Below are 20,663 nucleotides of genomic sequence, written 5' to 3' on the forward strand. Positions count from 1 at the left end.
GGACCCATTCAAGCGGCCATAACCAACCCGTGTCATTCAATAAGTCTGCATCCTTGGCCGACATATTAAAACCATGTCTATGAATTTCTCGACACGTGATAAAAGAAGATATAGGATCATGCGAGCCCCATCTATCAAACCAAACTGAAATGCTCCTCCCATCACCAATGTTGTATGAGAAAAAACGCCTAACAATATCTTTCATATTCCAAATCTTGCGCCACCCGTAACTCGCACCAGCAGGGAGAAGGACATCCCAGAAATTTCGGCTACATAAACGATACGAGTGAACCCATTGAACCCACAAAGATTGTTTGTGGGTTAGCAGTCTCCAAATATGTGTGGTCATCAAAGCTAAGTTCCAATCTTTCAATCTCTTAACACCGAGACCACCCTCATCCTTCTGAAGACAAACATTAGACCACTTAACTTTCGCTTTTCCTCATTTCATGTCACCTTGACACCACAAAAAACCACGCATCACCGCTTCTATTTCCTTTATAATTGCCATTGGTAATATGAATACGGATTGCCAATACAGTTGCATGGAAGATAGAACCGAAATAATAAGTTGAACACGACCCGCAAATGACAACAATTTATTTTTCCAGTCATTAATCTTGCTTTTCACTCTTTCAACTAGCACCTTGCAATCTCTATATAGCAATATAGAGGATATAAGAGGAACCACCAAGTATATAACTGGGAGCTTTCCCTCCTCAAAAGGCAAAATAGCGAGAATACCATTCTTAATAACATCCGATACATTTGCGAAAAAAGATGTACTTTTAGAGAAACTCGGGGCAAGACCGGAACAATCCTTAAATACATGTAAAGCATCCGCAATAACACGAACCGAAGCTAGATTCGCAGAAGAAAAAATGAATAAATCATCCTCAAAACACACATTAATAATCTGCTGCTCCTCACACTTCACAAGCCTTGCGGTTCAAAACCAACGACAACACTTCCATAACCAAAGTGAATAGATAAGGAGACATGGGATCACTTTGACGCAAAGCTCGCTTGCCTTTGAAGTACCCATGCATCTCCCTATTGATATTAATAGAGTAAGAAGTCGTCGTTACACATGACATAATCCACTGAACCATACGAGCATGAAATCCAAAATGATGAACGATTGTTTTTAAAAACAACCAATCAACGGTATCATAAGCTTTCTGAATATCGACTTTAAACGCACATCTCGGTTTCCCACGCACAAAATGATAATTATGCATAAGCTCTTGGGTAAGTAGAATATTATCAGAAATGCGTCTACCTGGAATAAACGCTGACTGGTTAATACCAACAATATCGTCTAGGCAGCCCTTAATGTGATTAGTAATAATTTTACTAATGCATTTATATATAACATTGCAACACGAGATAGGCCGATAGTCATTAACTCTGCTTGGAGACTCTACTTTCGGTAGAAGAGCAATGACAGTATAATTTATCTCTGTAAGAAATTTACCATTGCTAAAAAACTCCATAACCGCCTTGGAAACCTCACCACCAATAATGTCCCATGAAGCTTTAAAGAACGATGATGTATACCCGTCACGACCCGGAGACTTATTCTCGCCAATCCCAAACATAGCTTGTTTAACCTCATCCTCCATCAAATTAGTATATAATCGGCTTATACATTGTTTTATGCGTTTTAATGACAGTAGTTGTCGTTAGTAAAATTCTTAATATTATTGAATAAATGAGTCTTGTTCGAAACTGAAATAAAGCTCTCATATCATCAATAAATTGAACTACCGATGTGACAGTGATACCCGGTATCTTTGAAGCTAGGACCCACCTTCTGGAAGCTCTAAGTTTTATATCTAGGCTCTAAATTGTTTCATTTAAACGCTGCACGCAGATACCTGTACGGATCGAGCGTGTATGTTTGCTCAACATCTTTTTTCTCTAATGAATTATTCAATTATGTGTTAACTTTCCTTAAAAATTTAAGGGAGATATTTGATATTTTAGCTGGTATTTGGTTTTATGCTTTTGAGGATTATTGATCATCAACACATGGATATACGATCCATCGTAGTTTGAAGTGACATAATCGAGAGTGTCCAGCTAATTCTCTATGACCCTATTATCTGAATCACAACTAATGGTTTCTACATAGATTGTTTATAGTTGAGATATCAATAGTAACAGGGCCCAAAAAATTTAGGGGCCCATAATTTTGAAAAGTAGTTGTTTAATTTTAATAAAATGACAATTATTTGTGTTTAAAATAGTTTGTTACGCTTTTTTGAGAATTTTTTTGTATTGATATTTTTTATAGTATTATCTTCTTATATCTATCTATTAAAAGATTTCATGTCTATAATGGGGCCCATTTTTATGTCTCGATCAGGGTCCTCAAAATCATTGAGACGGCCCTGAACATTGTGAATACTTGGATTGTATACATAAGAATAGGGCGATATGTTCTAGAAAAGAGTCCTCAATTCGTACACTATGTCTTCTCTACGTCGCTCAAAAGAGATGGAATAATATGAAGATGAAAATTGTAAGATTGGAATGAAGGCTATTCATTTCTTGTTACCAAGTCTTACTTTCATATTGCTTATCACTATTGAACTTAAATGGCGTTGAAAATCTATCTGAGATCCTAATTTGTGAAAAATAGTTCTTAACAACTGTTTGAGTTGGGGTGACCTCAATCATTAATAATTTTCTATAGTTGGTAAGCCATATGCATACTTACTAGTGAAATGACCCGTGGAAATGCAGGTTTGTTTAAACGAAATAATTTAGTGACATGTTTTAGGTATTAAGTGTATGTAAATGCCAAAGTCATTTATTTTAATGACCCGTGGAACTATGGATTCGACTAAGAAACTTGTCGTTTTTACAAATATATAGAGACGTGTATTTTCGCATACGTATGTAACGTAATTAATCTCGTAAAGAGAATCCATATTTGAATATTAATATTAATATTAATAATATAATAATTGTAATTATTATAATTATTATAGTAAAAATAACTAATAATAATAAAGTTTGATTAAAGTTTAGTATTTATATTTTTAATAATAATTATTAGTAATAATAGATAGCATTTTGAAATATGTGCTCTTGTTTTGATAAATGTTAAATATTAAGAATCAAATTTTTATGCGGATGGTGTACTATTAGCAATGATTAAAGGGCTGTGTATGGGAGCGGGGGGTTATCAGATGTGTACGAGATCGGCTCAAAGAGACCAAGAATGATGGAAACCGATCCCTACTTCGCAGTGAGCAGTGGTTCAAGTGCCGGATACGACCCATATGACCATACGGGCGGATACCCGCCTTCAACGTTTCCCGTGGTCCGTCTTAGAGTACACCCAGATACTAAAGCTAAGAGGGCTCCCGTTTACAGTTGAGAAATCAGACATTCTTGAGTTTTTCAAAGATTATAGGGTTGAGGATGAAAAAGTGCATATTGCTTGCAGGCCAGATGGGAAGGTAACAGGAGAGGCGTATGTGACGTTTGAATCAACTGAAGAGGCTATGCGGGCCATGGCCAAAGATATGAAGATGATCGGGTCACGATATGTAGAGTTGTTCCCTTCAACTCCAGATGAAGCCAGACAAGCTGAGTCTAGATCTAGGCAATAATATGAGAATCAAGTTTTTGGTTTTTGTATGGGGCTGTGTTACAATTGGTGTTTCTTCTAGATTTTGCCTATGTGTTACTTATTTTCTTTTTGGTTTTCTTGGATTATGTTAATCTTACATTGGTGGCTGAATATCTTGGGTGTATTTCGCTAATCGATAGACATGTTTCTTTTATTGCAAAAAAAAAAAAGACATGTTCCTTTTATTTTCAGACTATATAATGCAACGAGCTTGTTTAGTGTTTTATGCATCAAAATATCTCTACAGGTATTGGGAATTTGGGATATATCAGTAGCATACTCGACTCATTCTTGGTATCGTTATGTGTGATCATGGTTGAAACTTGTTTGTTTGTCTTTAACATTGATTGTGTATCATTAATGAACTAAAGACACGATCTGTGTGGCGTATCTGGAGTTAGTATTGTAAATCTCGTTATTTCTCGTTATTTCTCCTCGAGGATTCATTTTTTAAAAGGCAGTCGAGACGAGATGTCCATCTCGAGAGATTTCTCGGTCAACGGGGTCAAACTCGTTCAAAGCCACCATTTCTTAGATTTCATCGCTCATTTCTTGGTTTTCTCCTAAAATCTCGTGATTTCTCGCTCATCTCTCGAACTTTCTTGTAAAATTTCATAAAAATATCTACAATTATACATATATTTATTTAATTATATATATTTATATTAATAAAATAATAAGTCAATATAAGTCAACATCCGAGATCTCCCTGAGATGCCGAGATCTCCCCAAAAATGTCCAAACTAGATTTCTCCGAGATTCGAGTTCTCCAACCTTGTCTAGAGCTGTGGAGTTGTAATAGTACTCTTAATAGTGTGTTGCAGAGTATCAACTTTGCAAATTTTAACTTTTTTGTATACCATAGATAAAACTATTCAATGAGTACTAAATACTTTATGAAATGGTGATATTTTGAGAAGGAACCTTTGTTTGTCGGAGAAAGAAGGCGTCGATCTATTTGTGATTAATAAAGCTAGTAAATTGGAAGTGGTTAGTTCGTTGGTCTTCCCTGCAGCGTTATTCTTTGAAACTAAGTGATATTAATCTCCTTTTATAGTTACATATTTACTTCAGAATTAAGTTTATAAGCAAGAGTTGATTGTGTAGTAAGGTTATATACTTGTATAAGTTATATTGTACATTAATATCCAATTTCTTGTGACACCTTGTAAGAGGGGGCTTCAAAAAGGTGGTCGTGTGTTGTAAAAGGAGCTATATGTGGTGTTGTGTAATCTTTTTCCTTGTTGAAAAGGAAGTAGAAAAGAAAAGTGTACTTAGTGAAGGAGAAGACTCACTTTATATATATATTTTATTCTCTACTTGTGAAAAGAGAAGAACATAGTGCTACGATATCGTGGGTGGTTACCGCCCTTCTGGTTTTGGAGCTCTCCCATTGACTACGACGGGTACTACAACAGTATGACATGTTAATAAAATCATTTTTAACGCCGCGTGATAGGCGTCACAATGCGTTTTGATGGGATGAAAATGGCTGGCGTGATGGGAGCATCACGGGAAGAAAAATATACGTGAAAGAATCTAAACCAAACAGAATTTAGATAAATGAATTTACAATTTAATTAAATAAATAAAAATTAATAAAATAACCCCATCACACTCCATGTCCAGCTCCATCACACCATCACAATTGTCAGATTAACACCCTATCACTTCATCACCATTAAAAATGCTCTAACATGTTATTTTTGAGAGGCATTTTTGTTTTTAAAAATTAATTAATATAAAATTTCCTCAAAGCCGAACGATGCGGGGTTTCCACCACTTATTATTCATTGTTATACGATTTTATCTTCTTCAAACGTTTTAATTATAATTACTTGCATTTATCACTGGTCATCCTAAATTTACCAATAAACATTTCATTAGATCATTTTCATTAGAAAAATTTATGCTGACAGTCCCTGTAATTTGCAGAGAATTACGTGGAAAGTCCTTAAACTATTTTTCATACTTGGACAATCCTCGTGGTTTTTACATTTTGCGTGTGCAGTTCCTGACCCCGACGTTCCTTAAAAACCCCCCGTTAAGTTCCAGCTAGTGCAACGTACACGAGGGTATTTTGGTCTTTTTGTTTCATCTCTTCTTTCTTGTTTTTATTACTTTCACCTAACTTCCATTTCAAAGTACAAGGACCTCTTATTGCAAAATCGTCGAATTTCCAACATTTTCTTCATCGATTAAACCCTAACTATACATATGCTTAAAATAGTTGTGCGATTGTGGGGCGATAATTATAAACGAGTTAAATATAACATTAACGTTATCTGTGCAAACCACATGGATTTTCCGCATAATTTTTTCTTTTCATTACTAACAAGTTTATTCAAAATCGATACTATAAGTAACATATTTACGGTTGAATGTATTTTTAGAATCGTAATATCAAGTTATTGGTAACATTATATTTCCTATATCTTATAAAATCTGAATATACCATATACAATCTGAATATACCATATACACTCTAACATATTGTTTTAAACACATGATATAAAATTTGAATATATCATATACACTCCAACTGTTAGACAATTGAACCCCGTAAATATTATTGATTATTGCTGCGGTATTTATAGCGATACAAGAGACCTAGAAAACCCTAACGAACCCAAGCCCACATATCGGACTTGGGCCAACCTATAATAACCCGTCTAACACTCCCCGTAGTCCGAGCGGCGAAATCGTCAAAGCTCGGAATGGAAGAGAACACTTACAATTAAATAAAATAAACATAAGTAACGTTTTTTTTCCTCTTATTTGCTGCATTAAATAAACTGATATTCGTTGATGCAGTAGCAGATTTCTTGACGGCTTCTCCTTTTCCGTAGCGTTTTTTTTTTTCTTTTACGCCGTGGCTTGCTGTGCCTAAGGATCAAGTACCGCTTTGATATGCGTCTTTTGTCGACCTAGAAAACCCTAACGAACCCAAGCCCACATATCGGACTTGGGCCAACCTATAATAACCCGTCTAACACCAACAATATATTTCCTATATGTTATAGTAACATTATATTTCCTATATGTTATAAAATCTGAATACACCATATACACTCTAACATATTGTTTTAAACACATGATATATATGTTGCAAAACAGCTATCCAACTCATTAAACCTGCTCCATTTTTGACATACCTAGCATAGTACATCACATGAACTTACCATTAGTATCATAATTCACATGCTTTCTATGATCCAATAGTTATAACTTTACCTTTGCTTTCATATCTCACATGTTTAATATGATCAGCTAAACATGTTAACTCATATAAGGAGAATATTTCAAACGACTTCAAAATAGCCTAGTAGTTTGAATCATGTTATCGAGTTTTCATGTTCAAACCACTAGAAGTGTATTGAGGTGAACAGGTAAATGGTCGGAAACGGTCATAGGATATTCCGGCTAGGCCATGTACATCTAAGTAAAGTTAATGGTCTTTATGGATAGCCTAGATAGGGAAAAGATTATATGTTTACGCGTTTGGAGCTTCCGAGAGATTGACGTCTTTATAAGCTAAAAAGATACATATGATAACAGAATTTTTGATATACAATGATCACTAAATAACTTGGTTATGCCTCATACACATGAGTAAAACTATTCTCCTTTCCAAGGGATCATGGAAATTGTCACCCGTTTACCAATTATCTATTTACTCGTCTCAATTTAATAGTTCAATATTCTTTTTTGGGTACTTCTATTATAAAAATAAAGATGTAAAAATATTTTATACTTTTAATGTATACATTTAAGACTAAAAGATACGTAGTACTCCAAGTAATAGAAATATAAAACTAAAACTATAAAGTAAATAAAAAGTAAAATGTAATAATAATATTTTTCAGGATCTGTATATTTTTATTTAGGGATTGTATTAATTATTAAATTGAGATGGAAGGAGTATTTCACGTGTTTTTCATTTTACTTCTACCATCATTTTCATGTGAACTTACTGTTATATATACTGATCAAAACCTATCAGAAAAAAAAATCACGTTCTTATCACTCAACGACCCATTTTCTTATTCTTAAAATGAGACTTGGTGGTCATACTTTTCTCTCTACAATTCTCTTCTTCTTCATTTTGTGCTCAGTTTTGTTTGACATCAGCGCGATCAAAACTGATGATGAAGGCGAGACCCCAATCGACCCAAATGACCCAACCATTGTGGCGATTGCGATATTTGCAGTTAGAACACGCAACCATCAAGCAAATGAAACACTAACAATGGAACGTGTTGTAGAAGGTACAACCAAGTCGGATGGTGATGGTCAAACTTATAATTTACTACTTGAAATCAAAGATGTTAGTTATTACCCTCGAGCTATTATTATTCAGAAGCCAGATCAATCTTTTGTGCTTTATGAATGGGACGGCCCTTAGGTGTCAACGAAATTGAATATATATATATATATATGATACATGTGGTTATATGGGTACATTTTGTAGTTGTCAAAATGTTTTATCCATTTTTGTAGTTTTCAAAATGTTTTATACATTGTTATACATCTGAATCAACTACACATACACGATTTGAACAAACGCGAACATGAAACAATACACAATACACTAAACAACAATGCAACAAACAATTGACCAAATTCGGAGCAACCTTTAATTATCAGTTAGAGACTTGCCCGTAATGCTTGAACTAATGTAAGAATACCACTAACAACCGAGCAAGCCATCCAAATGACGTCCCAACCGCTCTCAAACCCAGCCAACAACGTCCAAGCACCCCCGATTCTCCTAAAACTACAAAGAAGAACTCGTTACTTTTATTTTTTTAATTAAAATAATTAGTATTTCAATTCATTTTATAAAGGAAAAAATGATGATTTAAGTGTATAATATTTTTATATTTATATTAAATTACTAATAAGATGTAGTCTCAACTTTATATAATTAACTTTTCAGATTTTCATAGGAGAAAATTTGTTAAAATTTGTCTTATCTAGTTATTATGTTTCTTATGAATATGTATATTGATATTGGTGATTTATGAATGTATATCGAGAATTTTACTAATGTGTTAATATCATGTGATATAATTTATGAAATCTTAATTTTTAGTAAAAATTTTTGCCCCCCTTACAAAATATTTTTAGAATCGGCATTGATTGAAATAGTCATATAGTAGAAAATTTTTTGTGCTTTTAACTATTGACACCAGTGACCGTCATTATTAGATCCGCCACTACTTCACACCCAAAAATTATCACCACAAACGATAATCGTAGTGACTTCAACGTCAATGTTATAGGCACCCATTCCCAAATTAAAGATGTTAACCACCATGGTGCACCTCCATATAAGCAATATCAACCATATACATTTTTTTCATACAAACATATCCACCAACTTTCCCATATCCACTTATACACCAGCTTACACATATAAAGCACCTTAAGAAGACATTAATAGTTGTAAGCAAAACACACAGTAATTTACTGTTGAAAAGTCATAGACGATTTTAAAGATTGTAGTTCGTTACAACAGTAGTATAGAGTTGAACACTATTATGATCATGATGAAGATAACTAACATACATATTACATTATAGGGTTAAAGTTACAAATAGGCTATATACTTTTAACTTTGTCCTATTGTAGGCTATATACCCCAAATGATTTTAATGTATGTTATAAACTTTCAAAATGTGTACTCATGTCAACAAAAGTTACATGCTACGGGTTGTACTCATGTCAAAAAGAAGTGGAAATATCAGTCATCGAAATGAAAGGGTAGGGTTAGAGGTTGTTACATTAGATGGTTGTACCATGTTTATTTCAACAGAACTTGTAATTTTTGAGAGAAAAAACAAATACAGTATGCATATTTAGAGTATAGTACTGTCACCATGTACAGACAATGAGTTGATTGATACAATCAAAAAAGATAAAACAATGTCATTTGCTATACTCTTTCCGTTTCGCCACCAATACAGTATAAATATTCAGGCTCACTCAAAAATAAAACCGTAAAAAATAAGATTATTAAAACATGATCACAAGGATCATGAGGTCCGACGATCATTTTCAGCAGTTCGCAGCACCTGTTTTGCCATTGAAGAGAATGTCTGTGCATTGTCTTGCATTTCTGCTGTTTTCAAGTTGATTCCCTGCCCAAATCACATTTTTAAGCGTCAAATAAACCATTTACTTGGTTATATCAAATAATCAATCATATTAAAAGCTTATGTTATCTTAAAAGTTTAGCGGCACCTTTAATTTTTGTAAGTTATCACTCAGCTTGTTTTGCGCCATTTTTGCAGCACTTGTATCCTGCAATTTCAACAAAAACATTTTAATTTATAACCTTCTATATGCAACTCAAAAATTTTACACGTCAGCTTGTAACTTCACAAGTTATAATTTATTTGAATGAATTAATCAGTAAAACAGAATATGATTATCGACATCATGGACACTTACGCCAGTCAAGCTAAATCCATATTTTTTCTTGATTTGATCTACAGAACCAGTCTTCTCATCTTCATGTGGTTCTTCTTTTGTGTGCACTTTCTCCTTTTTGACATTCATTTCTTTTAGTTTACCTGTATATAATATATGAAAACTTCACTTTCAACACCGTACTTTTGGTGAAAGTCATGAACACAACAACATTGATGATGTTAAAAATAAGTTGAACTAACCTTTAAATGCATTAAATTTACTCGTGAGCTTCTGTTTGTTAAGCCCTGACATTATGGTATTTCCTTTCGGTTTATGTTCAGGACCATCAATGTCAATGTCATCTACAAAAAAAGAAAATTTGTTTACACGTAAAACGTTATTTTTCCGTTCCATTTAAAATTTTAACCATTATGTTCAAAAAAGTCAAAGGTCAAACCTATATCCAGTTCAACTTCATCTTCATCTGTAGGTAGTTTTTCTCTGGTTTCACTCTCCAATGGAAAATTAGCCACCGAAAATAATGCCAACAGTTCTTCAAAGCTTTCTGTTGTAGATTCGGGTTCTATTTCAGGATCATGCTTCGATTTGCTTCCTTTTTTCATAGAACTAAATAGTCCCTGTTGCGTACAGACGTGCAGTATATAAAAGCATCAGTAATTCAATACCGTATTAATCAGATCACGTTGAAGCTTAAATGTTATTAAATTAAGAACCTTTTTCTTTTCTTTTTGGATAACATGATCAGACTGATTCCCAACTGGAACTATAAGATCCTTATTATAAACTTGGGTGGCCGAGTCTAAATGCCTACAAACATATTAGCATTGTCACTAACGAACGAGTAATATGATAATCTTTAACCTATTAAAATACATTAGATATGATAAACTACAAAATTTATGCATTACCTGAAAATTTCCCTTTGCAGTAAAACTGAAACTATGGAAACTTCCTGATCACCATTTACCTGTACCATGAACGCGTTAAAATTCATTACAACCCGTAAGTTTATGCTATTATCTGCGTTTCTTGAGTCAAAAAAAAAAGTATTACCGTGATGATGTCACCATTTTGTGAAGCACAAATTGAGTTTTCAGGTAAGGAATTCGGTTTGGAAGTTGAAAGTGTAAGGCCTCTTATTGATGTTGCTTTCAAAAGGGATAAATCTGGCAGGGATCTGAAATTCCAGTCAAATAAGCAACTCAGTTCCAACAATAATATTTATTTATTATTTATATATTGTATATTACAGCGTGTAATAACTATGTGAAAAAATCACCTAATTTCAATTTTCCCATTAGTAAAAACAAGTAAAAGACCAGTATCAGAACAACATGTTGAAGCCCAGCAACAAATTGAAGAATTGAACTTCTTTTTGTAGCAAACCTTCTTCACACCCTGAAATAAAAGTGAAACTATGTTCCTAAGTATACATATGTTGCAGTGTGTACTACTACAGATACAGAAAAAAGTTTAACTTTTTTAACCTGAACCACATGGGGTAGTGAGTAGACGTAAGCGGCTTTCTCGGAACATAGTAGCAACAAATCTTTTACTATACCATCGTCAAACGAATTAGCACCCCTAGATCCGATGGATCCTCTTCCAGATGTCCGTTGTTCATCTGCTAAGTGATATACATTTATTTGGTTATATCTTCATTTGCTTCTAACCAATAACAAATAACTTAATTACACGGATAGTTCCTGTGGTTTGTCAAAAAATGCAAGTTTCATCCCTAAGACTATTAATTAGCACAGATAGTCTGGTGGTTTGCAAATCTTGCACGAATAGTCCCTATATCTAACGGCGTTAATTTTCTACGCTGAATCCCAGTCACGTACGTGAGGGTATTTTCTCCGTTTAAACCCATACATTGATAAAGAACTAAAACACCCTCGCTTGCCTTGCACATGACTGGATTTAACGGAAATAAATAACACTCGTTAAACGCAGGGACTTTATTTGCAAGAATTACAAACCACAGGACTATCAAAAAAGCTTAAGGACGAAACATGCAAGATTCGACCAACCACAAGGACTATCCTTGTGATTAACTCATAAAGTAATTCAAAGAAATATAATACGAAACATCAGAAAGAAAGTACGATTTAGTACCCAACATGTGAATGAGTAAAGCTTTAGAAGGTTTTTTAGGATGAACTGGTGCAGTGGTGAGTATACTCCCGGTTTCACTTTCGAGTGCCCAAGCAGACGAATCTTTCGTTGCCGCTACTAAAATACTCTTCTCGAACCCATGCAAGCTGCACATACCAAATTGCAGAGAGATGACAGCTGTAGACAGTTCACTCATTATATGTTTCTCATATAATAAAGTGGACACCGCAACATCAATTACAGAAACCTACATCAAAAAATAATTAACATTAAGTGGTTGTTGAAATAGGGGAACGAGGGAAGAGAAAATGAGATCTTACGTATCCTTGATCTGAACCGACAGAAATATGTTTACAGTCATGGCTACTTATTATCGAATGCACTGCTCCGTTAACCTTCAAAAGTTTAACACTTTGAACGATATTGCTTCCTTTTTTTGAACTTCCTGATATAGATGGTAACATGTTGATAACACGTGACATCAATGCATAGCATAATATGTGTATTTATAATTTATAAGCTACGAATAAGAAATATAGTACCTTGTAACGACAAGAAACTGCTTTCGGTGGCATATGGCTCGGGCTTGAATTTAAAAATCCTAACCTGCAGAGTAAAAATTTATATATTGAACAATGCAGTTTAAGTTCACATTTGATGAACTTTTACAATTTGACAATGGATACACTTACAGTTCCACTTTGATCTCCAGATATGAGGAGCCGTGCGTCCATATCGTAACACAATGCTGTCAGGGGTACACCACTTAACGACTGATCATCCTCACTCTGCATTGTTAGAAGCAAGAAAGATAAAAACTCGGTGAAAAAAAGAAAAAGAAAAAAAAGGAAGCAAAAGATAAAAAGATGATTCCAGAAATTCAGTCATAAAGCCAGCTCATTTTTGTTTTGTTTTGTTTTGTTTTTTTATCCATTTATTTTTACCATAACATATATTAATATATGAAGCTACCTGTTGATTAAGTGATAAGATGGGAATCAGAAGTGGAGATGATGCATCCCAAAAGTTAACGGCTCCATTACTGTGTCCCGTTATATATATGTTTTTAAAATTTGAGAAACTGCTAAAACCAGTGGACGAAGATCCATCTTTTTGGTACGCCTCAAACGAAAAAAGTGCATGAATCTTTTTCGACAGCAACATGTACTCCTGCGAAACCAAACAATTTGTTTGCTCAATAAGAAAAATAATATAATAATCACATAAAAGACTGCATTTAATGAAAGTGAAAAAATCATACTACCTCATCAGAAGAAGATAACATGCATGGATTGTCAGTTATGAATTTTGCTACAGTGATGCATGGGTCCGCATACGGTACTCTGACTTTTACATCTTTTGGTAACGATGGTGGTGACTTAGTTTGAGACTGTACTAAATATCTTTCGATCGAAGAATCGTCGTATAAATAAACATGGCCCGATTTGCCAACTACAAGAAAAATATCTTCTTTACGTTTGTTCTGATCAGTATATGATGAAATAATCTCCATGTCAACACATGGCTCGGGTGAAGCGAGTCCCAGTTTAGTAGTGCGAGTTTCAATATGTTCGTTTATTATAACAATCTGTAACAAAGAATCAAATAATTTTATCAAGAAATTTAAATGTCAACAAGTTTACAACAATTGCTACTCGGGGAGTACTCAAAAACTCGGGGAATACTCTGATGAATGTTGACCAAGTTTGATTTTGATCAAGTTTGACTTTGACCCATTCTGACCAAGTTTTGACCAAGTTTTGACCAAGTTCAGACCGATTTTTCGAGTAATCACGAGTTTTGACATAGTTTGACCGAGTACTTTCCAAGTCAATCAACGTAGAAGCTATTACCTGTAACAAGTTTGCTGATGAAAATTCAGAGGCACCAAGAACATATAAACGACTTGCTTTCTCGTCTGCATAAGCCCATTTTAGTCGGGCTATTGGGACTTTGTCCAACTTATACCCAAGATTTAGTTTATATAAAGGACCACTTTGGGTCCCACTTAAAGCTATATCAGGTTTTGATTCTGTGGTGCGAGGTACACTCCACATTAAAATTTCTCCATTGCTGTATCCGATAACTACTTTGGCTCCAAAGGGACAAGCCCAGCATGCAGCCGTCACTTTTTTAGGGTCGTGGTTTATCGAGTGCATCGGAGTTGCTCCAGTTGTAAAGATGGTTTTGCTATCTTGAATTGACCATAATGTAATCAACCCGTTTTTATAAATTATTAGAATCCTGAATTGATAAATGACAAAAAAATGTAAGTTTAGGAGATTTTTAACAGTATTTAGAAGGAAAACTGATACTTGAGGTAACCTTTTACTTGCAGCTGAAGGTTGAGGCAGTATATACATAACCCCAACATCATTGATATCGTCTGTTGTATTACCTGTATAGTATGACCGGTCAAATTAAGTCAAGATGCTTTTAAAAGAGAAATTTCAGGTTTAGTTAAAAAAATTGGCTCACTGTGAGATGCCGAAAAAGGAATTCGGTAGTTCATTTGTGATATATTAGATAATTCTTTGTCAAACTTCAGAACCGAAACATCACCAGATGAATCACCAACATACCTGTTGACGGCATAAATACGATGTCGTGAAAACTAGTATCGGTACAATTTTAGACACCTTTAAGAATATTTGAGAAACACATACATGTAAAATGTATGTTGAAGGACTGAAAATGCAGTAATTTGTTCCTTATATACATGCACATGAGCTAATGCCTTTGTGTCTATGTCCCAGACCTCAATATGATCATTTGCAGTAACGTTTATAAGAAACGGTTGGTTATGAACAAACTGGAAAAGAAATAATAGTGTATGAGAAGTTGGTAAATATTTCCACATCAAAGGAGCTAACAAGGTTATGCTGAGGGCATTATGGTCATTACAGGAAAAGTCTAGAAAAATGATATACCTGCAAAAATTTGCTTCGTACTGCCTCAGGAGATTCCAGTACAGCCTGAGTGTTATCTTGTCCAAATAACTTAATTCGGCCATCTCTAACGAAGATGCAAAAGTATATTTAAATAGCTATATACGTAAATTAAACTTGACTCGGGTAAGTTTAACAGTTATGACAAAAATACATAAGTAAGAAAAGCTTACATAGTTGACATAGCAAGAATCTTCTGAATAGGATCTTGGGCCAACAATTTACATCCAGCTGGGATCCCATAATGGAAAACATGGTGTGGATCGACTGCGTCAGACTTCAAAGCATCTGCATTTACTCCAGGCTACAGTACAGCCAATTATAGTGTCGGTTATGAGTCAGAACATCTCTATTACATACTTAGGCGTTGCTTAAACATGTATTTTACAGTGTTCCTTTCATACCAATAGACTGCATACTAAACTTGCCAAGCCAAAGTAATCGTGCAAAGCTGGACCAAATATTTATTTTATATTTATTTCTTTTCTGTTATAAGCCGGTTTTATGATCTTTTTGTACATGATCATCTGAAAGCTTAGCATTATCCTTATCTGAAAAAAGAAAACCACAATCACACTGATATTGTTTCATGGTGTCACTGATTAGGTTGATATTTGGTGGATAGTCCATACAGTAACCAGATTAATCATGTGTTGGTCAATGAAATGAGTAGGTCCTTCCTTAATATTATAGTTTCACTCACATGACATGAAGTACCCATACACACAGTTAAACTGTTTCCCGAGTTTTCTGTATTACGGAGTATATATAATAATTTGCCGAAAAAGTTCTTTTAAGCTGCTTTTTCCTTAGCAATTCATTAGTATATCGCTATCTACATTGGTTGAATTCTAATTCTTTTTACATTATTTTAATATAAAAAAATTAATTAATACAGCAACTGATGATTCATCAGAAAAATGGTATTATTTTAATGAACCTAGAAAACTAACTGGATTGGATCGGATGGGGCTGATCAGAATACCGAAATCACAGGAGCTCAACTATATTGACATTGACATAATTATAATTATAATTATAATAATAATGATAATGATATATACTACGTAACAATTAATATTTAATAATATTATCCAATAGAAAAGCAAATTACTTCCCTCGTACGAATAAATATAATATCGTATTGGAGTATACTTTATTCATGGTGAAGTTTCTTTTTTATCAACTTTTTTTTTTTTTTTACTTCACATATCGGTTTTCATGGTTCTTTCTGGTCGGAGGTCCCTAGGAAGCAGCCTCTCTGCTCTACAGAATAGGGAGGGACGACTTCCTCTACCTGGGGACCGATAGGTATCCTAGGTGGAGGAATGACTTCCCTTTTACTTTAGGGTAGAGGAAAGGACTGTTTACATCTAACCTCCCCATACTCCACTTCAGTGGAATTGGGTATTGTTGTTGTTGTTGTTGTACGAACATATATAAGTGGATCAGGTAAAAAACGTAATTAAAAAAAGGAAAATATGTGGTTTGACGTTTTTGGTAATAAGAGAAGAAAATATATGTAATTCATTAAGGACAAAACAAAGCCTTAAAGGAAGGTAAATAATATTATCAACCGAACTAGTAACTTATAGTAGTAACTAACGCTTGCTTTTTAAGAAAAAAATCAGATTGTTACCAATTACATTACACTACAGTAACTATATATCAAGGACTTGCTATATAACCTCAAATTGGGTTGTATTATGTAAAATTCAAAAACTTCTATGAAAAGAAATTTTACATATTGATCCCCAAAAAACAAACGCTATAATTCTGCAAAATGATAGGAAAAAAAATGTAAAAAGAAAATTTGAAAAAAAAAATCCAAAGTAAAATCGGCACAGTAACATTTGTCCCGTAAATCGCGTCTTTACTAATCAGTTGCGTGATGATTACATCTTCTTACCTCATCCATTCTATTACAGCTTAACTCCAAATAATCACAACATAGTAACACTAATTGGCAGTCTAACTGAATTAAAGAGCTCATAAACCACAACATCATACAACAATTGACAAAATTGCAGCAGTTTCTGATAATCAGTAATAAATAGAAAACAAGTTTGAATAAAACTATAATGATCGGAGATCAGAACGTACCTTCTTCAAGGAAGCTATCTCGACTAGCTTTTTAACGAACATTTCTGAAATCAACACTAGTAATTTCGAATTCGAAACGATCTGGTAACAAATTAGGTCATAAATTTACGATCTGTCCTAGGAAACGACGATGTCCGGTGAAGACGGAGTGTGGTTAGTGATGACCGCCGTGAAGTAGTCGTAGGACGGTTGTTTTACAGTTTTCTAATTTTTTGGTAATTTGAAACTTTTGAAAAATTATTTGTTATTTGTAATAATCAGAGAAAAAGACAGCTCCTGAGATGCTTTGGTATTTATTTAAACAAAATTGTCTAATTTATGCCCCTTCAAAGATAGAATATGAGCGATACAGACCCTTGAAAGACCTATAGTTAAATTTTTAGACCTTACTTTGAGAGCTCTTACTTAAAACTTCTTTTTTCCTTAACAAAATCACTGTGGATGAGTATTTGAGTACAGATTAGGGGGTTCATCGGTTCAGTTTTCGATTTATTCGTTTTTTTTTTTGGTTTTGAAACTTAAAAAATCAAAACCGAAAACCAAACCAAAACCGAATTTAAATATCAAAACCAGAACCGAACCGAAAACCGAATTTTATTTCGGTTTGGTTTCGGTTAAACTAAAAATCACTAAACATTTAAAATCTAACCAACATAATTACTTATATATAAACATCAACATACTATGAGTTACATAGATTACACCATTCACATTACATATATTCTAGCCAATATAAGTAGAGTTTATGATGCTAAAAGACCAAAACAGATATCATTCTACTAATAAGCTACCTTAGCTAGCTTACTAATAAGCTAGCTAAGTTAAGTTTGTTAAAGGTCTTACATCTTCAAGTCATTTTAAATAATACGTATAATATAATATAACTAACATGTTTATTGTTTAATAATAATAATAAATAATTAAATAATACATATAATACATTAAATATAAAATAAATATAAATATTAGAAATATAAATATGTTTTAATATGTTATTAATTTGAATTCGGTTTTAGGTTAACCAAATTTAAAATTTTCAAAACCAAACCAAAAACCGAATTACAATTTCGGTTTCGGTTTCTATCGATCCGAAAACCGTTTAAAAAATTCGGTTTGCTTATTTTGGGTTTGGATTCGATTTGATATTCGAATTTTTCAGTTTCAAACCATATGGTGCACACCCCTAGTACAGATAGTTATATACTATAGAATTTCTAAAATTATACAACATTATCTGGATTTTATTATATATAACTTTTCTAATGATAACTTTAAGGGTTATCACCAAGAAATAATTTGTTCATCAACGCAGTGTCGAATCTAGGATGAAAACTCAATGTTCTCAAATTTTTTCAAAGTTAATTATATTTAAAGAGCACTTTAGTGGTTGTTTACCTCTAAAAACCATAAGTTTTAAAATTATACCGGGTCCAGGGATGGAGCTTTGTTAAGACTAAAAGGGGCCTGGGCCACTCCATAATTTTTTAGAGTTACTAGCATTTTATGATTTTATCGCATTCTGTAATATTTCCATATTTTCACACTGATATATTAGACCTTAAAATAAAAAAAATGAAACTCCCCACCCTTTCCACTTTTCTTTTTCATCGAAAAGGAGACATATATATATATATATATATATATATATATATATATATATATATATATATATATATATATATAATAAAAACATTCATCAAAACGATGAAGGGAACGATTACACATAACAAGAATCGGCTAGCTTACAAGAAACTATTGCTAAAAATGCTAACCCGACCTACAAAGAATACCGGGATTATACTCCCAAACATAAAATTGATGAGACGAACATAACTTATAAAAAGAGGCCCATGAAAAAACTTTGAGCTTGACTTGTCGGACAATAGACTTCCAACACGTATAATTGCCATTGAACACGAGATCATTTCTTGCTAACCAAATGGACCAAATCGTCGCCGGCCCGATCAACCTCCAAAACTTTTTATCTCCAATACCCATGCCATAATACCAATCACTAGAAAACTCCAAAATGGTGTTCGGGATCACCCATCTTACATTCCACCAATTGAAAAGTGCGGACCAAATACTAAACGACCACGGGTAATGCAAAAGTAGATGTTCGCCTGTTTCTACATTTGAGTTGCACCACATACAAAGGGATGAAAAATGAGCCGGAAGAATGTGTCTTCGGATAAGAATGTCTTTACCCGGGATACATTGATTGCAAGCAAACCACCCTTTCCACTTGATGTATATCAGTTATTTATTACTCCATTACTCTATAATTTCAATCTTCTTTGGCTCCGTCTATCCAAAAGAAAAAATGTGTAATATATTTATTTTGTAGAAATATGTTTTATACACTCGATATTAATTACATACTATTTTCAATTTCCCAGTCATATTCCTAGTTAGTAACTTAGATTTATGAATATGGTTCAACTCATCTTTATAGTAAATAGTAATGAAACTTGTGCATGAGTCCAATCACAAATTATGTATGTATGAAATTTTGATATATAAAAATGTAACAATAATCTAGTACTAAGTTCAACTAGTTAAATTTCAAATGATAGAAAAGTAACGCAAAAATTAACTTACAGTAACTTTTATGTTAGTGAAATATATTTAATAATTAATAATTAATTAATGATGTGTATCACATTTTTTTATATATTTTTTGATGAATTATGATGACACAATTGTAGGTTATGTGTTATTTCTCAAGAGAATAACCAATTCGATGAATATGGCCCCCTCACTTTGAATATTCAAGCTCCGTCCCTGACATGGTCTTATAGTTAAATTTAATTGTATCATAAACAATTTGAAGTGTACATTATATATAAAAAAAAAAAATTACACTAGTGAGGTCATAGGACCCCACTCATTACTATCTACATTCGCCCCTGCATCAACGGTGGTACAATTAAGGGTAATTATTTTCATGAACAAGTAGTTATCAAAATGTAAAACAAAACATACACGTCTTACTCTCTTAATGACAAACATTAAAGTTATCTTTAAAAAATTTCTATTGTATACGAGAATATCCCTAGTGAACTTTGAAAAAAAATATTGGGTGGTTGGACCCCACTCTGCAAGAGCGTAAAAGAAATACTTTAAAAAAAAATTAATGTTGTATACAAACAAAGAAAAATCAAAATTACCATAATGGCCTTGATGAATGATAACTTCCAAATCAATAAATGACATGACAGTTGTAGCATCTGAATTAAAAACGGCATCACTGCCTTCCACAATTAGTATTAGTATATTGTATAATATAATCTATTAATTTTTCATAACAATGATGACAATGACAATTATGTTATAATTCAGTAGGCTTATAACTACCTTTAGTGGTTTGATTCTTGATGTTATAATTCAGTAGGCTTATAACTACCTTT

At 33.3% G+C, this 20,663-nt stretch overlaps 2 protein-coding genes across 2 annotated transcripts; one reads left to right on the top strand and one right to left on the bottom strand.

The window, feature by feature from the left end:
• The first annotated feature begins 3,293 nt into the window (after nucleotides 1-3,293).
• Nucleotides 3,294-3,626, top strand: LOC139900264 (uncharacterized). Its single transcript, XM_071883053.1, has one exon. The coding sequence runs from the start codon at nucleotides 3,294-3,296 to the stop codon at nucleotides 3,624-3,626; it is 333 nt and encodes a 110-aa protein (XP_071739154.1).
• Nucleotides 3,627-9,473: 5,847 nt separating this feature from the next.
• On the bottom strand, nucleotides 9,474-17,475 carry LOC139896598 (uncharacterized). The gene is made up of 23 exons (XM_071879240.1): nucleotides 17,254-17,475; nucleotides 15,324-15,454; nucleotides 15,133-15,217; nucleotides 14,869-15,014; nucleotides 14,681-14,784; nucleotides 14,528-14,600; nucleotides 14,056-14,446; nucleotides 13,467-13,790; nucleotides 13,175-13,372; nucleotides 12,895-12,990; nucleotides 12,745-12,808; nucleotides 12,523-12,647; nucleotides 12,203-12,449; nucleotides 11,572-11,708; nucleotides 11,364-11,482; nucleotides 11,138-11,261; nucleotides 10,993-11,051; nucleotides 10,798-10,891; nucleotides 10,521-10,701; nucleotides 10,324-10,425; nucleotides 10,103-10,224; nucleotides 9,893-9,952; nucleotides 9,474-9,789 (listed from the first exon to the last, which is right to left on the bottom strand). The coding sequence occupies exons 1-23, from the start codon at nucleotides 17,293-17,295 to the stop codon at nucleotides 9,685-9,687; spliced, it is 3,129 nt and encodes a 1,042-aa protein (XP_071735341.1). The 5' UTR covers nucleotides 17,296-17,475; the 3' UTR covers nucleotides 9,474-9,684.
• Between the last annotated feature and the right edge of the window lie 3,188 nt (nucleotides 17,476-20,663).

The sequence above is a fragment of the Rutidosis leptorrhynchoides genome, chromosome 3 (assembly GCF_046630445.1).
Source record: "Rutidosis leptorrhynchoides isolate AG116_Rl617_1_P2 chromosome 3, CSIRO_AGI_Rlap_v1, whole genome shotgun sequence".
Classification (NCBI taxonomy): domain Eukaryota; kingdom Viridiplantae; phylum Streptophyta; class Magnoliopsida; order Asterales; family Asteraceae; genus Rutidosis; species Rutidosis leptorrhynchoides.

Bases quoted from the DNA above. Each gene is read 5' to 3' on its own strand.
- LOC139900264 (XM_071883053.1), top strand. From the start codon at position 3,294: ATGACCATACGGGCGGATACCCGCCTTCAACGTTTCCCGTGGTCCGTC.
- LOC139896598 (XM_071879240.1), bottom strand. From the start codon at position 17,295: ATGTTCGTTAAAAAGCTAGTCGAGATAGCTTCCTTGAAGAAG. The intron at 15,455-17,253 runs GTACGTTCTGAT...GCTGTACTGTAG, and splicing joins AGATAGCTTCCTTGAAGAAG to CCTGGAGTAAATGCAGATGC. The intron at 15,218-15,323 runs GTAAGCTTTTCT...CATCTTCGTTAG, and splicing joins ATTCTTGCTATGTCAACTAT to AGATGGCCGAATTAAGTTAT.